This window comes from Varanus komodoensis, unplaced genomic scaffold (assembly GCF_004798865.1).
Source record: "Varanus komodoensis strain SLA01 unplaced genomic scaffold, ASM479886v1 scaffold4, whole genome shotgun sequence".
Taxonomy (NCBI): domain Eukaryota; kingdom Metazoa; phylum Chordata; class Lepidosauria; order Squamata; family Varanidae; genus Varanus; species Varanus komodoensis.
This window is the reverse complement of record NW_025335941.1, coordinates 16,452,786-16,475,783: the sequence shown is the minus strand read 5'-3', so window position 1 is coordinate 16,475,783 and position 22,998 is coordinate 16,452,786. Positions and strand designations below refer to the sequence as shown.

General features: G+C 39.0%; 1 protein-coding gene across 6 annotated transcripts; it reads left to right on the top strand.

Annotated features, from left to right (window-relative positions):
- Positions 1-6: 6 nt before the first annotated feature.
- USP16 (ubiquitin specific peptidase 16) lies at positions 7-22,603 on the top strand. 6 transcript variants are annotated; one of them, XM_044442705.1, is made up of 18 exons: positions 7-140; positions 3,139-3,240; positions 4,215-4,396; positions 5,186-5,289; positions 6,728-6,831; positions 7,229-7,416; positions 8,806-8,901; positions 10,746-10,876; positions 12,332-12,419; positions 13,201-13,279; positions 14,352-14,443; positions 16,327-16,383; positions 16,963-17,133; positions 18,360-19,056; positions 20,414-20,508; positions 21,084-21,170; positions 22,121-22,277; positions 22,393-22,603. In XM_044442705.1, the coding sequence occupies exons 2-18, from the start codon at positions 3,180-3,182 to the stop codon at positions 22,515-22,517; spliced, it is 2,514 nt and encodes an 837-aa protein (XP_044298640.1). In that variant the 5' UTR covers positions 7-140; positions 3,139-3,179; the 3' UTR covers positions 22,518-22,603. The 6 variants fall into 6 exon arrangements, 5 of the variants coding, with proteins under 5 accessions (XP_044298640.1, XP_044298645.1, XP_044298644.1 ...); XM_044442709.1 differs by having other exon boundaries at positions 57-140; positions 3,145-3,240; XM_044442707.1 differs by lacking the exon at positions 7-140 and adding an exon at positions 283-341.
- The last annotated feature ends 395 nt before the right edge of the window (positions 22,604-22,998 follow it).

Sequence of the window (22,998 nt, the reverse complement as noted above, 5' to 3'; positions counted from 1 at the left end):
CCTCTAGTATGAGGTGTCTATGCTCGCGCGTTGCCCCCGCTTTTCGGTGCACCACGGGGCCGTCGTCAGGTGACCGTAAATCTCCACTTCAGACGTGGAGATGTGTCGTAAAATATTTAAATTCAGGATGTCGTCCCCAGGTAAGGAGCCGTACCGAGTGTTTCGGGAGTTTTCTGCCGAATGGGTCGTCATCCCTGAGCTGTTCCTTCTTCGTCGCTGGGACGGAGGGCAGGGGTACTTTCCCATTGGCCTCAGATGTTGTCAATTAGGACAGAATAGGCGGGCTGAGAAGGAAGTGAAGTGGCCAATCAAAGGAGGGCCGGTTCTGATGGACCCTGCAGGTGAGATGCGTTCTAGGAGGGATCGTCGCGGCCGCCCGTCGTCGTCGTCCAGAGGGAGGAAAGGGCAGAGGACAGTCTGAACTGTGCCAGTTCTGAACACCTGCGTTTCCTTTCTCCGTTCGGTTTTCCAGCGGCGGCTCTCGGCACAGGCTGCCATAGGAGTCCTTACTGTGGTGACTTATCCCAGCGCGTGCTGCCCTGCTGCTTTGCTAGCTTGCTTTCTCCCTCCACCCCCCCCCCACGGTTTTTGCAAATACCTTTGTTGCCACCTGGGGCATCGGAACTTTTGAACAGCAGTTTCCATAATTCTCTTACTATGAGCCACGTTGGCTCGGGGTTATGGGAGGTGTAGTTAAAAACATCTGCAGAGCTCTCGAGTGCCTAGTTTAAAGACGTGGAAGTTGGCAAAAAAGAATGAAAGACCCTTGTTGTTGTTAGTCGTGAAGTCATGTCCGACCCATTGCGACCCCATGGACAACATTCCTCCAGGCCTTCCTGTCCTCCACCATCCCCCAGAGTCCACTTATGCTCAGGCTGACTGCTTCAGTGACTCCATCTAGCCACCTCATCCTCTGCCGTCCCCTTCCTCTTTTGCCATCAATTGTTCCCAGCATTAGGCTCTTCTCCAGGGAGTCCTTCCTTCTCATTAGGTGGCCAAAGTATTTGAGTTTCATCTTCAGGATCTGGCCTTCTAAAGAGCAGTCAGGGTTGATCTCCTCTAGGACTGACCAGTTTGATCGCCTTGCAGTCCAAGAGATTCGCAGGAGTCTCCTTCAGCACTACAATTCAAAGGCCTCAATTCTTCGGCGCCCAGCCTTCCTTATGGTCCAACTTTCACAGCCATACTGTTGGCAGAGTGATGTCTCTGCTTTTTATTATGCTGTCTAGATTTGTCATAGCTTTCCTTCCCAGGAGCAAGCATCTTTTAATTTCTTGGCTGCAGTCCCCGTATGCAGTGATCTTGGAGCCCAGGAAAATAAAATCTGTCACTGCCTCCTTCTCTTCCCCATCTATTTGCCTGGAAGTGAGAAGACAGGATGCCATGATCTTAGACGCCTTAAAAATCTGGCACAGGTTTTAATGGACTGCAGTCCTCTTCATCAGATGCATCTGACCACAAACCTTATGCCAGAATAAATTGCTAGTCTTAAAGGTGCTACAAGGCTTTTGTTGTTTTGTAGTAAAGTAGTATGACTTCCCCTTCGGAAGCACATTTAGAAGGAGAAAAAGTGGCAGTACAGTACCAGCTTTGTGTTGAGTTGGCCTTCTTGGGGAAGCAAGATGCTATAGCAAAAACTGTCAACTTCTTAACAGCTTTGTCTGTGTGTAATAGAGGTACATAAATATTAGCTAGCACCTATCCTTCTCCAAGGGAGTAGTATCTCTCTAGGAGATACTGCTATTTAGACTATTCAGTGTAGCCAGCTTTCATCCTTGTCCTTATAACTATCACCTTACATGCAAAAATGGAGAACATTAATGTTTCCCTGGCATAAAGATAAAGTTAATGATTATTTTCACTTGCTTAATTTCTGTTAACTTTGTTAAAAATATAGGCAAATAGCTATTTAGGGTGTAATCTTGGGAAGTTCTGGGAGTTGTAAGACTTTTTTCTGTTTAAACATGTATATGATTCTGAGCTTAAAGAATTGGGTCTAAGAACAGAGGGTCTAAGATATACATAAGGGTATGCACAAAAACCAGAAAATAAAAAGCTACTGTAGACATACTCACTGAGTCTTTGTTAAACTTTTACAAACATTCTGAAATGGTTCGCCATACAGTTGGAAGCTTGCAGTTTGATAAATGAAAGTCAAGACTTTGAATGAGCAAATGGAACTAGTTGTGTGTTTCTTTGGAACCTGATCTGTCATTTAATTGGGAAAATAAAAGTACACACACACACACACACACACACACACAAACGAGTCAGTGTAGTGAAGTACTTAAATCATGGGGACTGGGCCCCAGGCTATCTGGGTTCTAGTCCCCACTCAACCATGGAGTTCACTATGTGACTTTGGACCAGTCAGACAGAACAACAGTGCAAGACCAGAAAGAATAAAAAGGAAAGCCATGCATAGTCTGAAGCACTAGTACATATTGCTGCACTAGCAAACAATCTTATTTCATAATCTCTTTTGTTGTAGCATATTGTGCTTCTCTCTGGTTAGTCGCAACACAAGGGGTAAATTTTAAAATGTTTAACCCCTCTTCCACCATAGCATGTTGCAACATAATTTAAAGGATCTTGTCCAGCTAGCTTAACCTGTTATACAAGAACCTAGCTTAAACTTTTGACATTACTATCAGATTACTATTATTTACCCTCTGGAAAAGTGACTTTGTCATCATCTTTTTGGCCAAGCAGAGATTTGAATTCAGATCTTTGTAGCTGAAGTTCAACACAGTCCCATGTATACCTCATGGGAGCTCCCAATGAGTTACGGCCTTCCTATACACAGTATACTGATAATGTGCACCCTGTTGCTAAAAACAAGGTACCAGGTAAGTTACTTTATATAAATAGGTGAAAACCTATTCTCCGGTGTTGGAGTGGTGGCTCATTTTGTCTTCCAGCTTATTCTCCTGAGCCAATACACATAAAAAGGAAAGAAGATACAAGTGGTAATGTGAATCCCATGTCCATGCTAATAACCTTTGTTTCATGGAGCATCATTATGTTCCAGATATCTGTTCACCTTAAATAATTGAATCTTCAATGTATAGTAATGCATCTGCTTCCTAAGTATTGAGGTGTCCTAAAAATAATGTTAATCTCTCCTTTTCTCCTAAGCCATAGTTGTTTGATATGAAGTAAAACCTGGGATTGCTAACATGGGAAAGAAGCGTACAAAGGGAAAAAACATACAGCCGGATGACTCACTGGATGCACTGGGTACCTTTTATTCATACAAGTAATATCAGACAGTTGTATATTTCTGAGGAGGCGAAGTTTATCATAGCTGCTTCTTTCCCTGGCAAAATATTTAATGTCATTATGAATGGAGTTGCCCTGTTTCAGGTCAACTGCTGTAAAGAGCAACTGTGCATTGATAAGCAAAATATCCCACACAGAGTAGCTTTCTAATTTTTAGCTGGCCAGTACCAAATTATATAGCAATGAATTTGCCAAAGCCAAGATTTGCCTCTTCTAATGGAAAACTTCTTGGCTTCTCCTAATGAAATGGATAGTAATTAAATGTAATTTCATATGTTTAATACTATTGATTATAATGCTTATTTTTTCTGAGTTGGGACAAAATATGAGTGCTGCCTTGGAGTCTTAATACACTCTGACTCCCAAGCCTGGCACCTTTCATATATTCTGGAGTTCAGCTCCAGCCAGTGTGGCTAATGGAGTATACTACACTGAGAAAGCATGCCTTATGAACCTAACAGGTGGTGAAAACAATGACAGTAGGGTGACGTTACCCACAGTATGAAGATCAATAGAATGACAAAGTTAATTCTCCACTCTTGTCTATCCCTTCCAATATGAAAATTCTCAGTCATGCTTGTAAACTCTTTATATCCAATTACTAAATGAAAAGTCCTTTTGTTTAATTATTAATACTCATATAATATTTTGGGGCATCCATGTCTGCACAGAGTGTCTAGATGGTACATATAGTGACAGTCTTTGGGGAGCAATCCTCATAACTGAAACCAATATATGTGGTGGGAAAAGGCAAAATGAGAATATGTAGAGCAGTTTCCAATGGTGTTCTAAACCTAAGTGGAATTTGCTAGCACCATGAGGAAAAGTGGCAGCTCGCTCCAAAATTTCCAGTGCTACGCCACATGGGTTCTAAGTAATGCCCCTTCACACACTCTAATTGTGGCTTTCACCTTCTTTAAACTTCTTGATAGGGCCTGTGTGCAAACACCTTCGCAAAGGACTGGATCAAGGTCATCTGAAAAAGGCATTGCAGAATGTGGACTGGAACTCTTGCCAGGATTGCCAGCCATTGAACAGTGGTACACGTGAGAAGTCTGAAGAAGAAGCTGAAGATAGACCAGTGATATGGTTATGTCTAAAGTGTGGCCACAGGGTAACTCTCTTTTTCTATAAAAGACATAACAAAGTTGGAAAATGTGGAGCTGATTTATTTAATCAGTTGTTAATGTCGTTAAGAAATGTAGTGATACAAACATTTTATTCTTGCTTTGATATCGCTTGCTGTTTTTCTTAAATGGCAAAAACTTGGTATGTAAATATTTAGGAACTGTCAGACTTGAGTACCGCCTTGAGAACATCTGCCCCGTGTAATATTAGCCCACTTTTTCTGTACTGTTAGTACTGTCTGTACTGAATAGTTATCATTCCTTTTGGGCTTTAGAAAATGCATTGGGTTGGATCCGGCTTTCCATGGGCAGATTTCTGATCATGGAACATCTGCTGAATCCCCTTGAATCCTCTGCACCCTTCAAAAATCTGTTCAGGAGATCTCTGGGGGGCTCTCCAAAACAGTGTTAAAGGCTGCAGATGGGAGGGGGAATTGGTGAAAATTATCTCCATCCTCATCCAGTGGGATGTTCTAGTAGATCTCAGATACACTGTGTGAATGGAGGAACGTACTGGCTTTGATCTAAATAAATTGTAAGCCGCCCCGAGGCTTCGGCGAATGGGGCGGCATAAAAATGTTTTAATAAATAAATAAATAAATAAATAAATAAATAAATAAATAAATAAAATACATAATTCTAATGAGATACGTTGCAGCTATTTGAGAGTCTTACACTACAGCTTACTGCAATAACTATGTTAAATTCTGTTTTAACTTAAACTTTTTGAACACACGCGGTTGTTGCTTGTATGTTTCATACTTGCGGTATTACAGGGCTGTGGCAGAAACTCTGAACAACAACATGCTTTAAAGCACTATGAAACATTAAGATCAGAGCCTCATCCTTTGGTTCTCAATTTGGACAGCTGGAGTGTGTGGTGAGTTTCTCAGTATCGGTTGGAAGGGCATGTCTTTTAATGCTAAGAGCTACTGGGATGATTACATAATCTTTCATGCAGTACGTTTGGTTTATATGTAGTTCACTTTCTTTCACAGCATCCTTTACCATCTGCCATAGAAGCCATTATAAGGGATATTATTTCACTGATACCTGAGCATACTTGGAGCACAATATGTTAGAAAAAGTTAGAAATGCTCAAATACAATTGTATAGAAAGGAAGCACTTTCCTGCATATTCTGGTCCAATTTATTGGTTTAGGACAGCCATCTCCACCCTAATGTTCTCCAGAGGTTTTGAACAACTCACAGAATTCCTGACCATTAGCCATGCTGGCTGATCTGATGGGGGTTGAAGTCCAAAATATCTAGAGTGTATTGGGTTGCAGGAGACTGGCCTAGGACTTGTAGCCATCTTGTTTCCTGTGAATTAGATATACAGCATTGTTGTGTGGATAGCTGTTGCTGCAGTCTTGAATCCTAGCAGCAGTGGGGCTGCCTGAAATGGAATGGCCTGCTATAACATAACAAAATTCGTATTAGTAATTGTAACCTACATGCCTGGGCTAAATATGAAAGCTTTTATTAGCATACTAGTCCAACAACAAAAACGTCCATTCAGATTTTTATTGGCAGTAATGCATTTCTTAAATACTTTCATATTACTAACAGACTTCACTGCTTTAATGATTCTTGCCCCCATTGTACCAAGGCTCTTGAAATACATGTTCATAAATGTTTCCCATGCATGGAACTGCCTCCCAAACCAAAAACATCAGAAATGGTGAATTGCAGAGATAAACGGAAATGCTATATTACTCTCAGATTGGTTTACTAGGTTAAGAGGAGCATCATTGAATTGGCTGCCAATATAGTTCTGGTTGCCAGACTTGAAAAATCAAATTTTACTTTCTCTTCACATGACATCCCCTAAAATTAGCTGGGATTCCGTTCTATGTACCATTGTTGCCACTACTGGAAAAGTGGATCATAGTTGACAAGTTTTGATAATATCTGACCATCAGATGCCCTGCTTTAAAGAAAAGCAAAAATAGCAACAGGGCTAGGCAGCCTTTTTTGACCATGAGCACTTTTAGGTCATTTGATAAACTGTTCTGGGGACCACCACAAAGGAGCTGCCATGGGAGGTGTGGCAAATTACAAGTAGCTGTCTAGAAGACTGCACAGAAGGCAGAGGTGGCGTCTGAACCCTACAATACCATACAGCGTCTCTGAATCCCTAGATGTTGGCAAGAACAGAAACCTGCATCAGGGCAATCCCTGCAGGCAGCTTGAAAAAAAATCATGCTGTGCTGCAGTCGTATGATACCGTGCTTTGATGTGACCTGCACTCTTCACCAAGAGCCTTTGGGTAGTAGTGTTTAATTGATTTGCTTTGTTCCCCTTTCTGGAAACAGGTGCTACTTGTGTGATAATGAGATCCCCTATAGCAGTTCCACTCAGTTAGGCCAACTTGTGGATTATGTTAGAAAGCAAGCCCGTGTCCACACCCAGAATGCAGGTAAGTTTCTAAACCGCTAGAATAAGCCTGCTTGCAATGTGTGCTGCTTGCCAGTAACTAACAGAAATTTAGAGCTCTTAGGTAACAGCATCCAGAAGATTTTAGAAATAGTTTTTTAAGTGTCGCCTTTCATATTAGAATAACGCCATCTTTCATTCATAGGTTAGTACAGTAGTCCTTTATGGCCCTCCAGACAGCATCCATGCACATGCACTCAGATTGGAAAGTACAAGAGCAAGTTCAAGAGCCGCCTGCAGTTTTGATGACAGTCATATATGCGGTTGCATAATGCTTGCTTTTTCCCTAAGTAGTGCATATAATTTTGTCATTCCAAGATTTGGCATCGTATCTTGATTTATAATATTTTAAAGTTTAAAACTAGCTTTTTTTGTTTCAGAATCTAAAGATGAAGAAAATAAGCCATTGGAAAACAAAAAAATAAAAGACCATATAAATGAGGAAGAGAGGGGGAAAAAGGAGAAATTGGACAAAGATGACAAATTTCATTTGAATGGCAATGCTGAAGTTACGGTGAAAGGTCTTAGTAACTTGGGCAACACATGTTTCTTTAATGCTGTTTTGCAGGTATGCCAGAAATTACAGAGATTGCCAGATCTGTACTTTTTCTGCCCTCCTGTGAATACAGAATGAGCATTTGGAGTGCAGCTACTTTTTAAAGTTTTGTTTCTGGGCTAATTTCAATGGTAGAAGTTCATTTAAAACTCTGGGTAGTCTGAGGCCAACCTACCTGATAAAAAACATGTTCCTGCATGTGCTTGCCTGATCTCTGGGTTCTATTGTGGATTGTGGTGTAGCTGTTGTCCCATTTGGAGGTTGATTGGCCTTTCATAGTTAACTAGATATTCCTCTGATAAAGCCTGTGTTCATAAAATTCACTATCATGTCCTGTTGCTTTATATAATTAACAAGAGCAGTTAAGAAAGTCCTTTTCAGGAAGCTGCCTAGCTTCAAAGTGTGATGAAGATGAATTGGACATGTATCATTTCTGTGGGATGGCTCCGCCGATAGATGAGTGGAACTTTGCTCACACATTGGGACTTTCTTCTTTTTCCTCACACTAGAAGCCCCCTTCCCAATTTGTCAGTGTTGAATAGTAGCCTACAAGCTTTAGTTACTAGAGAGAGTGAAGAAACATTTGAGAAGGTGTTTTAAGGGGCCTTTAACTTTTAGGGTGATGATATGAGGATTCCATTGTATTTATGTTATGTGCCATTAAGTTGTCTCGGATTTATGGCAACCATGTAAGTGCATGCTCTCCAAAATGTCCCATCCTTGACAGCCCCGGAATTGGAATTCAAAATTGGTCTTCTGCCTTTAGCTTTCTCTAGCGTTCTCTTCAGTGAGTTTCGCCTTCTTTGTGCCCAAATTATAACAGCTTCGGTTTTATTATTTTTGCTTCCAGGGAAAGTTCTGGCTTGGTTTGACCTAGGGCCCACTTCTTTGGCTTTCTGTCAGTGCAGCCTTTTTTCCCTCTTGACAGGAATCCAGGATGCTTTACAGGGTTCTCCTGATGATCCATTCCAGGAAATAACAAAATAGGTGTCTATATGGAGGAGAAACTTTGGTTATTTGTTATGTTTATTTGATGGCAGTGCCTGATGGAGTACAAAATGCTGTGTTAGTATAAGCCTGTAGAGTCGCTTCTATGTGAATGTATTTTATTAAGACTGTACACTTATTTATTATGGAATTTAGAATGTTAGGGCTTTCATTGCAACAACACGTGCATACATATACTTTAGTCACTGGATCTCTTGGCAGTGATTATTGTTCATTTGACTTCAGGCATTGTATAGTAGGTTCCTATTACATCTATACAGACTGCATAATAGAATGTATATAAGAATTCTGTGTGTGTAATAAGAGTTTCATTATTTAATTATACCAGTTGTGTACCTTCAGTGTGTGTTTTTATTTCAAGTTTTTTTCATTTTGTTTTGCTTTTCCATGCAGAATTTATCGCAGACACCAGTTCTGAGGGAATTGCTGAAGGAAGTTAAAATGCCTGACTCAACAATTACAATTGAACCACCGGAATTCTCAATTACGGTACATAGGCTGCTGTTTATGATACTATTGTTAATAAGTTCGAGCTTGGGGTACTCCTGGATCCAAAACTCTCACTTTGAGTTCCAAGAGGACTCCGTTGCCAGGAGCACCTTTCTTCACGTGTGCTTGATTTACCAACTGCAGCCATATCTTAACAGACAAAGCTTAGCCACAGTTACACACGCACTAGTTACATTCCAGTTGGACTATTGCAACACACTCTGTGAGGGGCTGCTTTTAAAGATGATCTGAACACTCCAACTGGTTCAACATAAGGCCATGTGTTTGCTGACAAGAACTAGTGCATATTCCTATATCAAACCAGTTCTATACCATCTACACTGGCTACCAGTGGAAGCCCAGACCCAATTCATAGTGCTTATACTTACATATAAAGCCCTAAACAACCTGTGTCCTGGGTACTGAAGGACTCCTTTCTCCTGTATGTATCTACCCATCCATTAAGACTGAGCGAGGAGGTCCTTCTCAAGGAGCCATCCCCTAGGGACATGAGGAGGATGTTCGTTAGAGGAAGGACCTTCTTGGTGGCTGTGTTCACCTTTGAAATTGTTGTTGTTAATCGCGAAGTCGTGTCCGACCCATCGCGACCCCATGGACAACATTCCTCCAGGCCTTCCTGTCCTCCACCATCCCCTGGAGTCCACAAGCTCACACCAACTGCTTCAGTGACTCCATCTAGCCACCTCATCCTCTGCCGTCCCCTTCTTCTTCTGCCATCTATTGTTCCCAGCATTAGGCTCTTCTCCAGGGAGTCCTTCCTTCTCATTAGGTGGCCAAAGTAGTTGAGTTTCATCTTCAGCATCTGGCCTTCTAAAAAGCAGTCAGGGTTGATCTCCTCTAGGACTGACCGGTTTGATGACCTTGCACCTGGCACAATCACCACTATCATTTCAGCACCAGGCAAAGGCATTCTTCTTTTCCAGCTATTTTAATAATTGATTTTAGGGGCCGATTTAAATCTAAATTTGTTTATTTTACTGTGTTTAGTTAGCATTTTAATTCTGTTATTACATTTTTATATTTTGATAATGTTGTTAATGTGTTTAAATATGTTAATTTCATGTCTGATTTTAGAATATTGTGTTGTTTTAATTGTTGGAAGCTACACAGAGAGCCCAGATAAGAGATTTTGTAGTAGCCTACAAATTGAAAAAATAAATAATAATAAATAGGTATACTTTAGTACTCTGAGCAAATTTTGACAACCAGTCAATATTGCAGTTGTATAGACTCTTAGGGCTCAATCCTATGCAAGTTTTTGCTGGCTTGGGTGTGCTGGCAGTTTTAGGCCATTTTTCTACCTGAGCATGCATAGGATTGTGCTTTTTCTGAAATGAAGAAAAGATCATAATGCTTTATGCAATGGCCTGGTTAATAATTATTGCTAAATTATGGTTTAATGTTAATGCATGATACTTGGGCACGTACACTTCTCGCTCCCTTCACTCTGGCATAGCAGGAACTTTTAAATTCATTTTTAACCAGTAAGTATTATGTCCAAACTCTGAACTGTGGCTCATCTTAACTATGGAGAGAAACAGTTTCATAAAACATGGCTGTAGTTTGTTTTTACCTTACATTGTAGTTAAGATTAACCACACTTGACCCCTGAACCACATTAGAACCTTTTTTAGGGAGGAAGATTGTATTGTAGGTTAAGGTCAGGATATCTCCCTTCCATGTGTCCTGTTCTTTCATTAGATACCATCACTTAGGTTTACAAAAAGTATTTTGCTGAAGACAGTAAAATCATTTGCATGTATTTCTTCAGAAGATCAAATTTCTGCATGTAACGCATGTGCATTCTTTATGTGGCATTTTAGGAGCCTCTAGCAGTTAAGCTTGATCAGCCGAGACCTCTTACATTAGCAATGTGCCAGTTTCTGACAGAAATGCAAGAGACAAAAAAAGGAACCGTGACCCCTAAAGATCTCTTCTCTCAGGTCTGTAAAAAGTAAGTATCTACCTATATTAGTGAAAGCTTACTTCATCTTGTACAGTTGGGTGCATAGTGAAATTGGATTACTGTTAAGATATCTTCCATCATCTACATCATCAGACGTTAACATTGTTTTATCAGTACTTGAAGCCGAAAACATCAGGACAGGTAACTGGAATATAGAGGGGCCATTCACACAGAGGTCTCTCTTAATAAACTATGCTTGTTTCTACTGATTTGACACTTCTGTCATAATTTATTTAACTGATTTAAATTATTATGTAGGTAATTTTGCATTACTTCTGAACAGGGAATCTGTGCTTTAATGTTGCTTAACTAAAACAGGATCTGGCATCAGGATATGATGATAAGTAGGGGTCATTACATCTAACCTTCCCACGGAGAAATATTTTTAATACAGATTAAAAAAACTTGCATACTATGCTATTGATGGTACTACTAACTGAAGAATTGGATAAAGCAAATATATTGCCCAATTTAACATGACTTCTTAAATGTCACCTCTTGCACTTATTGCATGAATCAGAGGCATCTGCTTATTGGAGAATATATTACATAGTGTTCACACTTGAAATCTGTTTAAACTGGACTGAAAGTTTTAGTTACTAAATTGATCAACTTCAAGTTCATTTTTATGGGTATCAGAGCAAATTGTAATTGGTGAGTTTGAATTAAGGGCACATCTATTTCTTTTTCAGGCTCTATTTAAGCTAGTATTGGTTGTAATAGAAACAGAAAAACAGAGTGTGGTAGATCTTGTTAACTATAAGTATCTTGCAATGTCATTAGTTCTTGGATTTATTAAAGTTTTGATACTTTGCAAATTTATTTAAATTTAATCATTTGCTCTGTAATTAATCAATTAAAAGTGTTACGAATTCCTCTATAAATTTTAGTGTTAAAACAACAGTTAGTTGTAAAATGCACCAGGGGTTTTTAAATAATTTTTTTATTGTTATATTGTTATTATTTATGTAGTTATGTATTTGTTTCTGTTGTGAGCCGCCCCGAGGCTTCGTTGCGATGGGGGCAGCATAAAAATGTTTTAAATAAATAAATAAATAAAATGTTCAACCTGCAATCCTATACACAACTTCCTGGGAAAAAGTGACTCATTTCTAGGAAGATATGCATAGGATTGCACTGTAACTCTCTTGGGAAGCCCTGTGTCTGATTTTCTGGACTCTGTTATATACAGAACTCCAACATGAAATATTTTTGAAATTTCAAGGGTGCTTGTTATAACTTCCTAGACATTATCAAAAAGAAAAAAAAATGGAAAACTGCTAAAGTGATTTGAGACTTCACCTTCCCCTACCTTTTCTTCCTTTTTTTTTTTTTTTTTTTTGAAGAAACATTGTATAAATGTTTCTACAAAAAAATGCTTCCTTGGAACGCAGGTTTGTATGTGCTCTAATTTGTACCCATGTTGCTTTGTTTTTTAAATAGAGCCATACGATTTAAAGGCTTTCAACAGCAGGACAGCCAGGAGCTGCTTCATTATTTACTGGATGGGATGCGAACCGAAGAAATCCAAGTAGGCCTTTAGTACAGAATGAATACTGTGGCTGCAGCCTAGAAGTCCATGTACTTTTTTCCCCCTGCATACACAGCACTGAAGAGAGTGAGCATTGAGAAGTTCATCCAGCAGAACCTCGCCATGATGAATGTGGCAACTCTTCTGTATATTTATAGTACCTTACCCCTTGGATTAGGAAATTCAAAATTAGCTGCCTCCAAGAGAGTTATGGATTAAATTATGGGATTCCAAAAGTTAATGTGAACAAACCTGGCTTCTTGTCATGAGCACAATTAAATTAAATTAAATTAAGTAATATTCATACCTGAAACATGTCATGGAATTCTGTAATGATTTTATATGCATGTGGGAATAAGCATTAAGAAGTTTGAATTTCCAATATAAGAATATCAGAATTTGGAATGGAATTATATTCTTAGAAATGAACTGAATAGAACACAGTGAAGTAAAAATAAGCTAGGTGTATTTATAGCTCTTTCCACTAAATTGAAGAGTCTTCTGTCAGTGGAAGGGCACCAACTGGATGCAACCCAATATGGATGAGCAAAGAAAAGAATATAGATGGGTGAGGAAAGAAAAAGATATACAGGAGCAAGTATTCTAGTATTAGCATCCCTATTATTATTATTATTAATTTCATTTTCACACAAATATGACTAACATATTCTGAAGTATAATAACCTATAGAACAGCATTTATTTAACTGTTAATGATGATTACTGTTAAAAACCCTAATTATCTGCCTTAGTAAAATATTGAAAATTCACTTTACTCCTAGCGGACTTGTGCTGGAATTCTTAAGGCACTGAATAATTTTATTGATAAGGAAAATGAAGACCTGAAAAAGAAAATAAAAGGTAACAGCTTCTAAACTGTTCATAACTTTGGCCATTCTTTGAAAAGGCACCATGCAAATATCTCGAGGGATCCAGAGAGCTGTGTATGGAGAGCATTGCTCCAGAAAAGCCAGTTTGTTGCAATGGGGATGAAGTTGTGGGGCAAATTGATCTTCTGCCCCATGTTCATGAGGAAGTTCCCCTCACTCATGTCAGTTCCCAGTTTAGTAAAAGTTCAACTTTCTTTTAAACCTGCTTTGCTTTTCCAATGTGGAGCAAAAGAGATTTAGGTGTTTTACCTGCTCCTCCTCCTAGTGCAGAAAGGAGGAAGAACAAGGTAAATACAAAGGGACTTACCTGCACATACCTGCTGCTGCTCTCTCTGATTAGAGATAACCAGTGCTTTTTTTGTAAAAAAAAAAGGTGCCGGAACTCACATCGCCGGCAGTAAGCATGCGACCACACATACCAATCCCAAGCTGAGCAGCAGAGCAGCGTCCCAAGCCGAGAGCAGCGCCCTCACTATTTCACTAGCAGATAGCAGACACAAAAGCAGCCTGCAGGCACTGTGTTAATGATGTTTGCTGCTGATCTGCTACGATTCAAAATCACTTCGTAAAATCCATTGGAAAAAAAGGTGCTGGAACGGTGTTCTGGTGCGTTCTATGACAAAAAAAATCCCTGGGGATAACAGTGGGGTATTGCTGCCAGTATCTGCCAGCAGGGGAATCCCTACTGTCATTTCCTCCAAGGGAATTTGTCCAGGGGGCAGGAGTTAGGAACTCTTCCTTTAGATAGTTGCTGGTAAGTTACATTGTTATGTTAGCTTATGTTCACCTAGCACTGTTCCAGAATTAAGCTTTTCTTGTTTCCTCAGGGCTTTGCTGCTGTATGCCTTTCTATAGTTATCTGACTTGATTTTGGACTGAATAAGACATGCTGACATACCCTCCAATTTTGGGGAACTGTTTTCAGTTCAGAGAGTTATATTCAAAATCATGAAAAACTGAAAAACTCAGAATTGTTTGTATAATGTAGTGTAGCTTCATAATAACCACTTTTTAATTCCTTAATGTATCATCTCACATTTCAGAGTATGAAAAGAAAAAAGTAACACAAAACTTTGTGGATCGTATTTTCGGTGGAGAATTAACAAGCACAATCATGTGTGAGGAGTGTCAAACTGTAAGTGTCTGTTTTGATATAGTACATAAAATTCTGCTTGGTGGTTTGCATGTACAGCTGACCTTTTAAGTTAATTAGTTGGGTTTTTAACCTACAGCTAACCACTGTCCAGGTTTGCCCATCATGGAACAACTTCCTATTCAAAATGGTAATGACCTACACTATAGCAAGCCAAATTAAACCATGATTTTCTACTGCTGCATGTGAATGCAACTTCCTGTCTTGGCTATTCTAGGAATTGTCTCTAGGTAGGATGAGTGGAGCGTACACACATATATACAGATCCTGCAGTTTCATGGCTGTTATATACAGAGACAGAACCAGGAAATCTCAAAAGCTGATAGTGTTGCCAAATATGATTTTGAAAAGTTGGGGTGACCCAGATTTCTTTGTTCTTTTTCCCCCATGACTACCAGAATCAAAATAAAATTTGTATAATGAGAAAGTCCATGCAAATTCCAGAACCTGCCTTAATGATCCATCTTATATTTTGAAGAAAATAGTATACCAATTTGAAGACTGTGTTCCAGTGTGTCTTTTACAAATACTTATAAAATAAAGTGAAATAATCGGGAATTTGCTAAACCTCTCTTTATTTCTCCAAGTTTGCATTGAAAGCCTTACTAATGAATAATTTTATTCTAGCTGAATGGTCCCCCCTTTGTATAGATGCTCATAAATTATGTCTCAGCTTAGTAGCCAAGAATTATTTCTACTGCCTAAGAATGCATATAAAGCACATACCAAGTGCCTTTCCTTTTCCACTGAGGAGGTGGGCAACCTGAGACTTCCACACAATTAAGAAGGGCTATGCATGTATTTGAAAGGTTCCTTGGGTACTTTTCAGGAAGCCCTGAAGCCATAGGAAACACTGTTCTTCATAAGCCTGGGATGCTGGTTTTTGTTTAAGTCTTATGATTAATAAAAGTACACAAAGTGTTGTAGAAATAATGGTCTTCTGGCACAAAAAAGAAAAATGTTTCATGAGTTAAGATCCCTATTTAGCTTACAGTTCACCCAGGGGATTTTTGGCAAAGGACTTTGTGGGTAAGGATAGGGGAGAAGTTTGTTTGGATCAACATCCTGAGGAGGATTATCAAGTCAGCACTTCATCATGTGAACCAAATGTAGTTATGCTTTGGTGCTTGCATCTATGTATGCTTTATGATTCAAAATTGCATTGTAATTTTTAAATGCACAAACAATGAGTGAACAGGATAGGTTCAAGAAATGGAAAAAAGATAATTTTAGAGAACCCGGCATCTCTGATGGTGCATTGCATGCCAAATTCCCTTTACCACCCCCCAGCCCACACAAAGTAAAATAGAAAGCAAACAGATTTTTAGGTAGTTGATCCCTTATTCCATTATAATTGAGAAATAGCACACTTATCTAACTTGTCTAAGCAAGCAGAAGCTTGTTAGTTAATTCCCTGTTCCAATACAAAGCAAGTTAAATATCCTAAAGTAAATTAGTTAGATTTGTTTATTATATTTATATCCCAGGCTGAGGGTTAGTAACTGGCCAAAGTCGCCCAGAATTAGCAACTATATGAGTATCCTGTGCTTCAGGAAAACATAATTCCACTGTGGAGTCATGCTTGGAGCTTGGACTAGGATTCAGGAATTCCAGGTTAATCATTAATAAATAAAATAAGATGTTCAGTCTTTGGGATGCCAAATCTTCTAAAGGTCTTTTAACTAGGGAGTGCTTTGTACCACTCTCTGCACCATGTTCCAAGTTCCTGTGGACCATACACCCAGTTTCTCAAATGCTACAAATTCTGCTTCTTAATTTACTTTTGTATGTCCTGGTTCCAAGAACTAATGTCTGTTCTAAATCCATGTAGTTCTTCTAATAATAGATAAAAATGTTTGTTTTAGGTTTCTTTAGTGCACGAGTCATTCCTTGATTTGTCACTCCCTGTCTTAAATGATCAGGTAAGTCCAGAAGAGCCTGTACTTTGTTTTTGGATTTTTTTTTTTTTTTTTAGCTTGTAAGAACTCTGTTCATGTGAATGGAGGGATTGCTGACTTTTCTCCTACCAGCAGAGTGCCTTGTGCCTCAAGGAATGTGGGAGTCCTCAGCTTTCACATGTAATTTTCCAAGAGACAAGGAGATGGAATTTTCAAAATCAAACATATGGTTGTCCAAATATATGCATATAGTGCCATAACTTACATGCTGTAGGTGCTTTTTCCCACACCAACCTCATATATAGAACTCCTAAAAGAGTATTGAAATAAACGAGTCCTTCATAGTAAAACAGCAGGACATATTGGTTTATCCTGCTTCACTTGCACTTTTAATGCAGTGGAGTTGATCAAATGATAAACTGTGAGACACTCAGTGAAGAAAAGCTGTACCCTTTCTTTTAGGACCTGTCAAGGCCAGAAAATGGAAAGAAAAGTCCAAGTCCCGGCAAACTGTTGTGAATAATATTAGTCTTCAATTGAATATTTGTTTTCCAAATTATTTAATATGACATCCCAAGTTAAGCTGTTCATAATCTTTTTAAGGGTGGTAAGAAAAAAAATGAGAAAAATGTTAAAAAGATACAGGAAAGGGAGATGGAGAATAATGAAGACAATGTGGGAAATGACTGTTATTTGAAGTCAAGAGAAGAGGATCCTGGTACAAGTAAGCATCTCCAGAAAAAGGCAAAGAAAATTGCCAAGAAGCAAGCAAAGGTTAGTAAAAAGTAGGATTTGTTGTTATGTGCCATCAAGTCATCTCCAACTGACAGTGACCCTATGCATGAAAGTCTTGAAAATCTGTCCATGAAAGCTTCATTTGGATGTTCCAAGTTCAAAGCTGTGGCTTCCTTTCTGGATTCAGTCTGTCTCATATTTGGTCTTCCCTTTTGTCTTCTGCCTTTCACTTTTCCTAGTGTGACTCCAGTGAGTCTTGCTTTCTCATGATGTGTGTCCAAAATACAACAGCCTCAGTTTTGTCATTTTTGCTTCTAGGGAAAGTGCTGGCTTGATTGATCTAGAACTCACTTGTCTATCTTGCTGTCAGTACAGGGTATTCTCAAAACTCTCTTCCATCAGCCTGTTCCAAATGCATCCATTTTCTCCTATGAGTTTTCTTCACTCTCCAGCTTTCACACCCATGCATTGTGATGGGGAATACAATAGTTTGGAACATCTTGACCTTGGCCATCAGTAATATGTCCTCACGTTTGATTATCTTTCATTGCTGCCCTTCCAAGTCTTCAGTGCACTTGCTTTCAAACACGATTGGTTGGATGCCTGATTGGGCTGTCATTAATAGATTGAAAAGTTATTACTAGTGCTGTGCTGAATGTTGTGACTTTTGATTTTAATGAAAAGTTTTCAGGAAGTTGAGGGAGAGTGCTTCCCACTCTTTAGTAGCTATCCATTCCTATTTACATCTATTCCTCTGGTCCCATCCTGCTTCTCCATGTACCTTACTTGATTTGAAAGGGCTTCTTCATTGCAATAGCTGGGATCAGAACTGAGGATCCCAAACAATCAGAAACCATTTAAGATCCATGACAGTGTCACACCACACCTGTGTGTGCTGCCTTAGTTTCATAATTTACTGCACTGGGAATGGTTGCCATTTCATCAAAAGCTTTCAAGGCAGGCAGTGGAGTAGCTTCCAAACAATCCCACAAGCCAGGACTTCTAGGTTACCAAGGTGGCTTGGAAGCCACCACTGCACCCATCCTTGCTGGACTGGGACAGTATAGGAATGTGTGCCCAGTAACTATGGAAACAAAGTGGCATGGGGTCAGCATTCATGGGGCAAGAAAAAGAAGCCATACTGACTTCTTTTCAACTGACTTCAGTTCAGTTTATCTATCATATCGTTTGCATATTTCTGTACAGCACAAATCAGTGTAATTTGCCTTAAACAGAATTTCTTCCTTTTGTATGTCACTTGACAGAACCAGCGGCGTCAGCAAAAATTTCAGGAAAAGGTGATTCCACTTACAGATAGCTGTCCCATTGAAAAATCTGAACCTCAAAATGTTTGCACTAACAAAATAGTAGAAAGTAATGAAATTGTGGAAATGGACTCTGAGGAGACTTGCCTAAAACGAGAGGAGGAGCCATTAAAACCATTTGAAGATCATAATGTGGATCAAAAAGAGAATATAAATGGACAAGAATTAACATCAGATCAACAGAATACAGACGAACACAGTGAAAATACAGATGCTTCTGACCCAGAGGCAAACAGTGAAGTCAGCATGGATGTTCCCACAGAAGAGTTGGTTTCTACTGAAGAGTGTGTCAATAAATTGGACCATCTGTCTCTTAAAGAGGACAGTCTTGAGGAAGAAGAAAATACAGCCAATGATTTCAACAGATTATCCTTCGATGAGGAACCTGTTGATGATGATCTAGAAAGCTTGAATGAAGAGCATAATTCTGAGACAAAAATGTATGAAGTAGTGAATGAAGATCCACAGACAGCTTTCTGTACTCTTGCAAGCAGGGAAGCTATGACTATAGAAGAAAATTCAATCCTTCATTGCTTGTTTCAGTTCACTCATAATGAGAAACTTTGTGACAACAATAAACTGCTCTGTGATGCGTGCACACGCAGACAACTTTGTGGACCAAAGACCACAGGAAAAAGTATGCTAACTCTCTTAAATCTTTCCTTAGTAAGCCAGCCTAACATAAATTATTTCACAGAGCATATGTTCTAGTAGATCAGGGTGAAACTGAGAAATGCATTCCTCTCTTTTATAAAGCTCTTCATATAGCATTGCCATAAGGAAGTTTAGACTACTTGCCATCTTTGAGTAAGGATATAACCTAGTTGAAGACGTTATTTTAAAAACTAAGTTATATGACAAAACTCAGTGAAGATAGCAGTGTTTGATACTAGAAAGGTAGACTGTTTTTCATGCCTCTGTATAGAATTTGTTCAGGTAACCAATTAGATATGTGGAGTAGGATAAAGACATGGTAAAACTTGGCTTCGCATTTTACTAGGCGTCCTCCTTCCCAATTGTCCCTAGATTATTCTGTATCCACCCTGGTGCCAGTGCTCCTGCTGGCCTTTTCTTTGAGGTAGATGACCCTAATTGCCCTTCCTGCACGGATTAAAAAAAAAGCACCTTCATAGATTTCATAGCCAAAGAGTCACACACAAAAATACCAGGAGGTGCACCATGCATGCAATTATAGCAAAATTTTAATATGCACTTTTGTTTCTTTGATATGCAATTTGGTTCATGAGTTGTGTTTGCCTCAAAATACACTTCATCAATTGAAATGCTTTGTGTAGTTGAGAGCTAACTGCAGCATCCAATTCCTGTAGTTATATTTTAAACACATGTAGAGGATGTAATCTTATAACCAGCCTCAGATCTGTGCATTGCTAACTCAAAAAAATTTTTCCTATGAGAAAAGATGCGGAGCTGGCTCATTCATTTGCATCATAAGTATACATGAATTGGTTTTGAGGATGCAGTTTAATACGGCCATTTTGTCAAAGAGAAATCCACTACGACCATAAAAGTAGGATTGGTATAAATAGTATTTTCAGGCAGACTGGGACTCGGGCTATCTGGGTTCTAGTCCCTGCATAACCTTGGAGCCAACTGGGTGGCTTCAGCCAGTCACAGACTCTCAGCCCAATCTACCTCACAGGGTCCTTGTTGTGGGAATGAGAACAGGAGAAAAATGATGTAAGCTGCTTTTCTTAAAAAGAAAAAAGGTAGAAAATAAATCTAATAAATAATGCAGTGCCTTGCAGAAATAGTCACATGCAATCCTTTGGCTTTTCCACATTTTGCTGTGTTCAACCCAGAACCAAAGTTGAACATTATTGGTATTGTTACCACTTGGTGCATGCATGCAAGATAGTCAAGACTATGACAATGCAAAATATTTTTAATGTGGTGGTGCAAAAGTTAACAGAAACTAATACCTTTCTGTCGTTATTAAATAGTTAATGCATCATGTTTGTTTCTTTTTCCTCCAGATGCCAAGAAACGTGTTTACACAAATGCCAAAAAACAAATGCTTGTTTCTCTTGCTCCTCCAGTTTTAACTCTACATTTAAAAAGATTTCAACAGGTATAACCATCTTTATAAAATAAATTTTAAAACCTTGACTTGAACACTCCCTGGTACATCAGATTGACCTATGATTAAAGCACAGATGTAGAAACTCAGACCCCAGGGGACAACATTGCTGCTGTTCCTCAGATGACCCTGCACCTTTTTCTGCATCCACACCAGTTATTTCATGGCTTCTCAGCTTTTGTGCTTTTTCCCTTCTATTCTAAAAGTTTGAAATGCTTTGCCTGAGTTTTAGCTACTGGTCATAAGAGCTTTATGCTAAAATATGCTAGTATCTTTTGCCCCATCTTTTTCACCTTCAGCCCCATCCATTTCCAACACTGGAATGTGGACCTTGAATGCTTCTCCAAGAGGAATTCTTTAATTGCTAAAGCCAGATTCCAAGAACCCTGAGCCAGAGAAGTTTTCAGGAAAGAGACTTTAATGAACAGGATATCTTTACTTATTACTGTATTTTATTGGAGCTATAATTTTTAAAAGAATTAGACCTTAAGTCTTTTCTGATCGTGAACATTTGGTTCTGTTATTTTACGCATTTGTACCATTTCTCTCCTCTGGTTTCTACCTAGACAGGTTATAATCTCCAAAAAGTGAACAAGCACATAAAATTTCCTGAAGTGATAGATTTAGCTCCTTTCTGCTCAATTAAGTGCAAGGTAAGCCAGAAGAAATTCTGTTTCAGTTTTTTCCTTGCCTATGCATCTCTTTTATTGGTTCTCTTCCTGTCTTTCCATGCAGGCAAGTGCTCCCCCCCCGCCCCCACTGGAGTCCCCTAGGCTTCTGTTTTGTTGGCTGATAGTCATGCTTTCTGCACATTGTCTCCAGGTGGCTCCTTGACCCATGAGTCATAGTATGTCTACATCAGTGATGAACCTCAGGCTTGTAGGACAAACTTCACCTTCTTGGGGCAGCCTGTTTAAGTCATATAGCCTTGTGTGAAGGGCAGTGAGGGAGGTTGCCCTAGTTCCCAGCAGTGAACACATGGACAGTTACTAAAGTAGGATGCCACCACGCCTTCTGCCCATGTCAGCCCAAGCCAAGGACCTTGCAAATCACTCTTAAAGCTTAGGGGATAGGGGTTCGAATCTCCACACCCTATTCCCAAAACAGAAATGTTACACAGAAGCAATTAACAGAAGACTTTTGATTTAGTACTAAGGCTTAACTGGTAACGTAAAGGAGCTTTATGGCTATGCCTTGCATGTTTTCAGCAAAATACAACTCCCTTTACTTTTCAAACACTTTTACTTTTGTTAGTAAAGCTGGGGAATCAGTGTGGTGTAACAGAATATCAGACTGAATCTTCTAAAATCCAGGTTTTTGTTTCTGGTTGGCCAGAAAGTGCACTGAATGACTCTGGACCAGTTGTTGAGTCTTGGTCTGAACTACAATCATAGGGCTATTGTGAGAAAGAAATGGAAAGGATTATATAAAATGCTTTGGGTCTTCTAGGAAAAAAGGGTATAAATATTACATATCCACTTCTTTAAGTGGTTTCCTGTTTATCTCTGATCCAAACTGGAAATATTACGTAAAAATTAAAAATCTTTGTGTGTCAACAAAAAATCTATTTGAAACACCCTATAAATATATTGTTCTTCCATAGAATGTAGCAGAGGGGAGTTCTAGAGTACTTTACTCCTTATATGGAATCGTTGAACATAGTGGCACCATGAGATCTGGCCACTACACAGCTTATGTGAAGACAAGAGCTCCTAACAACCACATTTCTGATCTTGTCCTCCATGGCAAGTTTCAACAAAGTAAGTAGGACCAGTATTCTTTTGCCTTAAAATATTAATATAAAACTGAATTCCTATAAATGAGCAATAATGTAGTAATAATAAAGAATTGCTTTGGATTTTTTTTCTCCAACAGCTTCAGAGACTGAGTCATCTAAAGGACAGTGGTTTAATATTAGTGATACCCATGTACAAGAAGTGCCTGTATCCAGAGTGCTGAATTCACAAGCATATCTCCTGTTCTATGAAAGACTACTATAAATGTCCTAAGGAATCTTCCCTACATTTTTTTTTTGAAACCAAGGAAGTGGAACCAAAAATACAGATCATGTTCAGTTGAATATTCACTGTACCCTGAATTTTAGTCTTCATTTGCATTTAAATAGAACATACAATTCCAGCTTTTAAATAAAAATGCATCTTTAATTGTCTTGTTTAAGACAGGGAATTAAATGTGACAGCTAACACAAGTTTACTGTATCATGTGAACATACTCAAAATGTTTCCTCATTTATTAAGGCATGAGCTGCTGGAGGAAAGAAAATGGGATGAGTAGTTAGCCAAATGTGGAAGAGCGAGAAAAGCAAGCAGGGGCAACCACTACTTCCAAACAGTAAAGTGGTATTGGGGCAATGACAATGGAGTGAGCTAAACACAAGGAAAGGCAAAAAATGGAATAGCTTCCTTACCTAAAAGGGCCAGAAGGGATTTAAAGGACATTAGAAAGGTATAAAGCAATAGT